This window comes from Salminus brasiliensis, chromosome 22 (assembly GCF_030463535.1).
Source record: "Salminus brasiliensis chromosome 22, fSalBra1.hap2, whole genome shotgun sequence".
NCBI classification, from domain to species: Eukaryota; Metazoa; Chordata; class Actinopteri; order Characiformes; family Bryconidae; genus Salminus; species Salminus brasiliensis.
Window position 1 is genome coordinate 26802333 of NC_132899.1, and position 9052 is coordinate 26811384.

The window sequence follows — 9052 nt, forward strand, 5'->3', positions numbered from 1 at the left end:
TTATATAACCTTTATAAACCTTTCTAGATTAAAGGACAGCAGCAATTGCTTTCCTAAGATAATTTCTGATGTTGTTTCTCTTTGGCATTGTGTTAACACACACCTGAAAGCTCCAGACAAGGAAACTGACAAAACATCTGCTTTTATAGAGGCAGTAAAACTTGCTGATCAATTAATCACGGGCATTTGATTAGCAGCACCTGGCTGCTACTCATTTATTAATTCCTATGGAAGCAGTAAGAGTTTAGTTGAAAGGCCTGATCACTTGCAGCAGCAGCAGTGCAATGCATAAAATTATGTAGAACATGGGCCAGCAGTTTCAGATAATGTTTTAAAATGTGTTTTTTGTGTTTTAATTATGTGTTACTAATCAGTGCTTATCGTAAATGCATTGTCATAAATACAATTCACACTTGACTTGAAGGCAGCATTTGGTACTGTTTCACTGACTTGAATTTGCTATTCAAGTCAATGAAACAAAAGGGTTCTTGTCAGCGCAGGTATTATGTCCACCCCTGCGAGCATGGGTACTGCCAGGGATTTATTACACTGGGCCCCAGGACTCACAGGCTCACAGGCACTTAGACTCATCCTAACTCCCACCCATCCATCCCTCACTGCTGTGGTTACACAATATTTAATCTGTGTATTGTTGCATACTGCTATTCTGTGAATAACACTGTAAAACACACTGTATAGAAATGTCATCATATAGTCTATGTATACTGTGTATACTATTGTTCTCTGTATATTGTGCATTGTCTTTAAATTATATGCAGAGTAGCTGTATATTGTTAATACTAGAGAGATACTAACAGCCAGAAACAAAGTCCTTCTGTGTGTGAACATACCTGGCCAATAAATCTGATTCTGAAAGTATCTGTTTTGGTTACCTAAAGCCTGACCTCCCTTGGCCATACTACAGAACTACACCCACTAAATGTTCTTATTAACATTATTTTGTAGTTTGCTTTTAATTACTTGTCATTTTTCCTTCGACTACTTTCTGACTTAGGACTATAAACAAATGCTAGATATTTAGCTTTCGTCTTGATACAAAACACACATAAAATCACATAAAAATAATTCACTGAGATACGACTAGACGCAACAGCAGATACCAAAGCCTGAAAGTCCAAAATCGAAAATATTCTTAATGTACAGTGTACTAGGTGCAAGCAACTAGACACCTTTGCTACACACCTCTGTCTACTGCACTTCTCCCCCTTACCGCTATAGCAGTTGCATAAGCATGAAGCGTCTTTCTTACAGCCGCTCAACATGTATACACTTGTCCACACTCTCTCCATACTATTTTCAGCGTCGGCTACCCTACCTGTGTGTCGTTGATCTTCCGCTATTGAACAAGCACTAACACTACTTTAGGTTACACGTCTTTTGCGAAGAAACAAATCCACAATGAAGGATATTAAAGAGGATGTACAGAGGATTTTTAAAGAAGCACCAGTGGCCAGGAAGGCTCTTCTCGACAACCACAACAATCTCAACAAGGTGGCCGACTACTGTGAAAACAACTACCTAAATGTAAGATAAAAGGCGTCTATTGGTCTATTTGGCTATTGAGCTAGACAGAGTGTCTATAATACAGAAATGTAGCCCTCATTTATAGATTTAGTCAACTGAGAAATCATTATTTCATATTTAATAATATTTAATACTTCATTGCTTAGTAATTCTCATTAGTTCCTCCAGTGTGAGGGTGAAATCAAACATTAAGCTCCTTTAAGAGTTTTGCCTTCAGACATAATTTTTGGTCTCGCCCCGCTCCTCTGCAGTTTGTATAGATATTTATGCAAGCCCAAACACAGCAGGCCTGCCCAGGGCACTGAATTATCTAAGCTACAGCACTTCCAGACATGCCTATCCTCCCATGCAAGGATTTATGTTTGCACAAACATCATAGTGCATGTTTTTATTATTATGTTTTTATTATTATATAATAATTTTTGCTTTGAATAATTGTACCTTACCGAAAGCTTTGACTCATCTGGTGTATTTAAGTATCAAGCTGAATGTTAAGACCATTTTAAAATACATTTTCCCCTATTGTTAACAAAGATGCCCCTAATTATGAAGAGCTTTGGATATTAAGAAGACAAATGTTTTTATTAAGGTTTTTGTTTTGATATGAATAATTTTATCACACTGTAAAACTTATTTATATTGTTGTCACTGCAAATGTACATTACAACATGTAATGATATTTTACTTAGTAAATAAACTGACACACCCTTTTTTAGTAAAAGGCTTGTTTCAGTAAGAATTCTTTTGTGGTCCTTATTGATGTAGTGCTCTAAAATATAGTAATTAAGCAATATGTGTATAGATGATTCAAAAGCGTCACGTAACACTACATCTACTGGAACATTTACGTACACAATTTCACTTCTTTAAGCTAATAAGTGTTTTAAGATTGTTGTATTAATAAAAGAGAGATGTGAAATAAAATATTTTTTTTCCTGCTTTACTACACTGTAGGAAGAAGACACTAGAAAAGCAGTGGAGGAGTCCAAAGCCCTCACTACTCAGGCTTTGGCCAGCGTTGCCTACCAAATCAACACCCTGGCATCAACCATACTGAGACTGCTGGATGCTCAGACCATTCAACTTAAAAAAATGGAATCATCAGTCAATATCCTAACCATGGTAGACATACAAATAAGTACACCTGTCACTGTCCTTATAAAGCTCTCTTCTACATCTCAGAGATCTTGATGTTGTGGGGATATATGAGAAAGATTTCAGAAGCCAGTTTTGAGATTTGCTTTATCTCTTCTCAGACAAAGATAAGAAAATGTGCAAATACTGTATACCATCAGTGGTCATTTTACAAAGAACAAACTACCATTGTATAGCTCCTTCTGCACAATTGGTGTTTGCCAGTCTTCCAACTTTTCTCAGTGATCAGTTTCTAGCCACGGAAAACACTTTTGTTTGTGGCAGACCACTGCTACAGCTGTATAGTGGATCTATGAGGCTGTTGGACCCAAAAAAGTGTGTACTCTTAGTTGTTTCTAATATTTTGTGCATAGTCTGTATAAAAGTGTGAAAATAATCTTTTTCAGACAGTGGACATATACAAGGAAAAAGTAGCACGGCAAGAGATTGGTTTGCTGACCACACCATGCAAAATACCCTGTGTTCAGAAGATGGCTCCTCCTGAAACCACAGAAAAACCCATCCTTGACTATGAGCGTGTCCCAATATCCTACACCTGCCTGGACTCGCTGGGACATGGATGCTGGGATAGCACCAAAACTGTAAGAATGGTTCAATCCAATTCCATAGCATAAAAGACTGATGTACTATTTTGCTATGCTGCAAACTGTAATGTATGTATGCACCCTTAGAAGTCAGTTATTGCTGTTATTTTGCTATACTATTTAAAAAGTAGTTTCACAACCAAATTATTATAGGCTATATTAATGACATATGCTATTATATTAATAAAATTTTAATTAATAGTTTTATACAACATCTGCACAGTCTGGTCAGAAGGTCTGCACTGAATTCTGATCCTGTCATTGTATTATCTCAAATAATGTAATGTCTACTTGTTTTGGTGAGTTACGAGTACAAAATTATTTAATTATTAATTACAACATCTACTCGTTGATACACAGATAATATGTGCAGCTCCCTTTACATAAACAAATCCCGTGGACTATACTTTTGATTGTATGCATCTCTTATATTTAGGCACAAAGGAAACCTGAAACAGATGCCCCACAACCAAACATCCAAGAGGGAGGACACTTACATGGGTATATGTTTTCAAACATCTCCAAACAAGGTCACTTAAATAAGTACACTATATGTCTAAATGTTTGTGGACACCCCTTCCAATGTGTTCAACTTTAAGTTGCACCTATTGCTGACACAGATGTGCAAATGCACACAGACAGAAAAGTACTGTGGATAGAACAGAACTCTCTGGAGCAGATAAACCTGAACCTATTGCCACCATGCCTAATGCCTGATGTGGGTTATAGGGGTATAAAGCCCCCATCATTGAGCTGTGAAGCAGTGGAACTGTGTTACCTGGAATGATGGTGCTCCATCCAATACTTTTGGGATGAGTTGAGGTGATGATCATCTAACATCCTTACTTCAGTAATGTGCTTGTTGCTGAATGCAATCAAATTCTCACAGCAATGCTTCAAAAACTAGTATCCCATGGATAGTTTCATATTTTCATGATTAAAAAAAAACAATGAGTGAGCAGGTGCCAATACCTTTGTCCATATAGTGTAGCCATGCCATGTTTGTTGTTCATGTTTTGTTTCTTTAAAAAGGACACACACATTTCAGCCTTTAAGAATGCTACAGATAATTACCTCTAGACCTATCTAATGATTTCTTTCTCTTTGTCTTTCATAGGTCTAGCTCAGGCATTGCTGTTCCTCCTCCAGCAGTCCCTAACTGGGTAGGCTTAAGAGCCACTGTTCCTCTAACATTGACCACTCCTCAGCCTTCTATTTTAGCCATGGCCATATCCTCCCTACCTTCAGGTTTCTCTTCAGATGTTGTACCACCACCACCTCCTGCTCCTCCCCTTAACACCGATATTGGAGCCTTTCCACCTACATTAACTCCCCTTCATTTACATAACTCAGTAGCTGCTTCTCCACTTGCATCTTCTCCTTCATCTAACCCTGCTTTCAGAGATTCATTTTTGCCACTACCCCCAACTCCTCAGCCAGAGTTCATGGCTCCCCTCCCACCTCCTCCTCCATCTCCTTCTTGGAGCAATTCCATAATTGCTCTTCCACCACCTCCTCTTTCACCTCCAGGCTATGCCTTTGGAGGCTCATCTTTGCCACCACCATGTCATACTTCCATGGTACCATCTCCCTCACCTCTTCCTCCTAATGCCGGAAGGGCTAATGTTCCTCCTCCTCCACCACTTCGTTCCAATACTGGTATAAGATGTGCTCCTGTTACTTCTTTGATTCCACAACCACCTATTCCACCACCCCCACCTTCCCAGATGACTTCTTTGATCCCACAACCACCTCCTCCAACACCGCCACCTTCCCAGAACACTTATACAATTCCACCACCACCACCACCACCTCCACTTCCTCTTGGAAAAGGTCATATTCCTCCACCTCCTCCACCTCCTCCACCACCATTTTAAATGTTAAATGTGGCCTTTGGTGGTGAGGATTTTCAATACATAAGCTGGAAAATCCATGCTCTGCCCACAAATGCATTGTTGTTGCATTTGCCAAGCTTTTTTCAAGCTCTTATATAGGTGAACATCTGTTTAATACTAATGTGAAATTAAGAAATAAATTAAAATTAAATCATATTGTTAAATTTAAATGATATTAAGTATGCAAGCATATGAAAGGTGACAACATACAATTTCTTTCAGACTCATCCCAAAAGTATTAGATGGAGTACCATCAATCCAGAGAATACAGTTCTACTGCTCCACAGCTCAAAGCTCAAATACCTTTCTAGCCCACTCCTGACATTAGGCATAGTACCAATAGATTCATGTTGATCTACTCAAGAGAGTTCTATTCTATTGGCCACAAGGACTAGAGCTAAGCTGTGTGTGTAAACATTTGCACATCTGTGCCAGCAATGGGTTTACTTAAAGTAGGTGAATGCATTCATTAAGTCCTTTATTAGTCCCGCAGTGGGGAAATTCACACATTAGCAGGTGTGTCTACAAACATTTGGACATAAAGTGTATTTCTATTTCTGTGACATGCTTGTGTCATGGTAGCCCTTGTCAAACAATTTGTAAATAATAAATGGCAGATGATTTACATTATGTAAATGTTTTAATGTGTCAATCAGTCAGCCTTTCTTCAACCGCTGACTACATTGAGAGGTCACTATTTACATTGTGGCATTGTAAGCCTAAACATAAAATATGGATTAAGAAATAGGTCAAAAATAAAAAAATAAATATTTTATATTATAAAAACATAAATAACTAACACATTTAACTGACATTTAAATAAATCATAAATAAATCACAAACAGTCAAATAATTTGTATGTGTATTTGTGAACTTGTCATTATGTCATTATTGTGACATAGCAAATGTTGTTTCCTCAAGATAACGGCATCATTTTGTTCTTCTACAAAAAAAACAAACAAACAATTTATCATTTATGTGAAGGCCATTTTAGGGTTTCTAAATATCTTTATAATGAATAAACAATGCTAAGAGCTCACAACTGTTTTTTCTTTCCTTCCTTTGTGAAAATCTATACATCCACCATTGGGGGATAAAATAATTCTCTAAAAATGCAGAAAATTCAATATTCACAGAGGTTAGTGGTTTTGTAAATACACTTCAGGTAGAATATATGATTAACTAAATCCACAATTCTTTCATTTTTACATCTAGCTCAGTAAAAGATGGTAGCCATTTGTTAAAATGCAAGTAATAAGATGTTTCTTATGAAATAATTATGCTAGCAATATTCCTTGTTTGCATGTTGTAATGTTTTTATATTTGTGTAATAGTTTAATATCTTATATACTCTTGAAGATTACATAATTATGTTGCCTATAAAGACACATATGACTACTCTAAAGCAGATAACATTTATGCTGCAACTGCCCTGCTTCACAGTGGGGATGGTGTGTTTGTGGTGCCACTAAACATCTGATGGCCAAAAAGCTCCAATTTGTTTTCATCAGATCAAAGAACCTTCTTCCAGTTGTTCTTGGAGTCTCCCACATGCCTTAGGCACATTTTAATTGTCTCTCCCATCTCTTCCATCTCAGCTGCTGAAATGTTGAACGTTTAACTACAGTAGTTATAGGTGTCTAGATGGCCTCCCTGACTAGTCTCCTTCTTGCACAGTAACTCAGTTTGTGAGGACTGCTTGCTCTAGGCAGATTTACATGTGTCATATTCCCTCTATTTCTTAATAATGGATCTACCTAAACTCTAAGGGGTCTACATGGACTACTACTTTTTTGCATCCATCCCTGCCTTGTGCTTTTCAATAATCTTTTCATGGATGTTGCTTGGAGTGTTGTTTTTTTTTGTCTTCATGGTGTATTTGTAGCCAGTGACTGGACCTTCCAGACAGGTGTCTTTATACTACAATCACTTGAGACATATTCACTGCACTTAGGTGATCTCCATTTCATTAACTGTGAGAGCACCAAGTTCCTAGACATCTGTTGAAATAGGTCAGTCATTTTAAAGGGAGAAAATATTTATGAAATCACTTTATATTATATATTTTTATTAAATTATTTTTCTATAAATTCTTGTTTTTAAAAATCTAATTATATTCCATACAATGATTCCATTTATAAAAGCAATAAAAGAGAAAAACATTGAAAGGGGTGATTACTTCTTCTCTGGGTTGGGGGTCTTATGTGGTTTGTCATGACCCATTTTTTTGTGTTTGAACATTTCTTGGTGAGAAAACAAACCAAACCAGGTTTACAACCTTTTTAACTGATTCAGACCAGAGCAAACAACTATAGTCTATTACTAAGTCTATTTTTGCACCTCAGGAATCTCACACTTTTAGCTTCTTATATTAACTTAGACACTGCAGCCACTTTTCCTAAAAAAGAGCTAAAATACTGTGTGTATCAACTAACAAGGTGTACAAATTAAAGGGTGCAATTTGCATTTTTTTCTTTTAATTAATAATTGTCACAGGTGTCTTTTGCATGAAAATACCATAATCAAAATTCTATTTGATTATTCTAAAGGATCAAAGCTCTACTAACCACTAAAGCAACACACTATTTATCATATTTATGCATTGCTCTTTTTTGCCACTGGGAATTTCCTGTATAACATAAGAGACATTGAACACACGTTGAATTACATACAGAAAGTGCGTCAGGTGCATCTGATCCCACTTAGAAAGAGGAAAAAAACTATGTACTCTCTGCCAGGTTAACTAGAACATGGAGGGGTTGAATCTCCTTAGCACATCAATGTCTTTATACTTAAGCAGTGTTTGCTTGTTATACAATGATCTTTCAAGTCCTGGTAAAGGGCCCTGATGTCAGTGTTACAATCAGTGTTGCAATCCATTTAAGAAGTCCAGACAGACGAGTGCAGATATAGCGGTATGCTGGCTATGAAAATAGTTGCAAATGTTTAATTTGTTATATTTAAGATAAATAAAATTACATTAAGTTAAATTACATTAAAGTTATGCTTACAATTGAAATATTCAATATTAATTGATAATTGATCATTTAATGATAATTAAAATATAAAAGAATAAAGTCAGTTCAGGAAGTGTAAGAAAGTGCACAGCCCTTCTCATCTATCTACACCACAGTAAGGTCTCACATTAAATAAAAATATTTGTTTTTAAATGTATAAATATTCACATGCTTTTTAAAAAAATAAATCTGCTCCAAGAAATTGAAGGATAACTGAAAATTGGGACAGCTTGTCTAGTCCCAGTAGAGAAGTAGTGCCAATAGAATAGGACTCTCTGGAGCAGATAAACATGAACCTACTGACATCATGCCTAATCCCAGGAGTGCCATTGAGGGGTGTAAAGCCCAGCATTGAGCTTTAGAGCAGTGGAATTGTGTTCTCTATAATCATGTTGCTTCATCCAATACTTGATAAGTAACGGAGTTGGGGATGAGGGGGAGTGGTGATCATCTATCATCCTAAACCTTACTAAAATAAACATTTCCACAACAACAACTGAAACCATACCTCCAGATCAACAAAAGAGTCAAAGTAAAGCCAAAGGATATATCAACAGTGTATTATTTTCGATTTAATTTTTATTTTTGTTTGTTTTCCAATGGAACTATACAAATTATGGGTCACATTGAAGGTGGGAATATATTTGAAATGATTAATCTTGATCTAAAATTTTCACATGAAAAAAATGGCATTTTAAAGGGGTGTGTAGACCTTTTATATCCACTGTAAATATAACATGTACACACACTGATTCAAATTCAAAGATTAAGCTCAAATTTATTCTGCTCATTTAATAGAATTGTATTATATGATAAATCAAATCTGATTTAATTATATGATGACAGTGTAAATTGA

The 9052-nt window shown here is 36.2% G+C and overlaps 1 protein-coding gene across 1 annotated transcript; it reads left to right on the top strand.

Annotated features, from left to right (window-relative positions):
* Nucleotides 1–1381: 1381 nt before the first annotated feature.
* abi3b (ABI family, member 3b) lies at nt 1382–5161 on the top strand. The gene is made up of 5 exons (XM_072667952.1): nt 1382–1545; nt 2500–2667; nt 3087–3290; nt 3721–3785; nt 4402–5161. The coding sequence occupies exons 1-5, from the start codon at nt 1420–1422 to the stop codon at nt 5159–5161; spliced, it is 1323 nt and encodes a 440-aa protein (XP_072524053.1). The 5' UTR covers nt 1382–1419.
* The last annotated feature ends 3891 nt before the right edge of the window (nt 5162–9052 follow it).

Coding starts and splice junctions, on each gene's coding strand:
- abi3b (XM_072667952.1), top strand. CDS start 1,420: ATGAAGGATATTAAAGAGGATGTACAGAGGATTTTTAAAGAAGCACCA. Junction 3,291..3,720: donor GCACCAAAACTGTAAGAATG/GTTCAATCCAAT, acceptor TCTTATATTTAG/GCACAAAGGAAACCTGAAAC. Junction 3,786..4,401: donor GAGGGAGGACACTTACATGG/GTATATGTTTTC, acceptor TGTCTTTCATAG/GTCTAGCTCAGGCATTGCTG.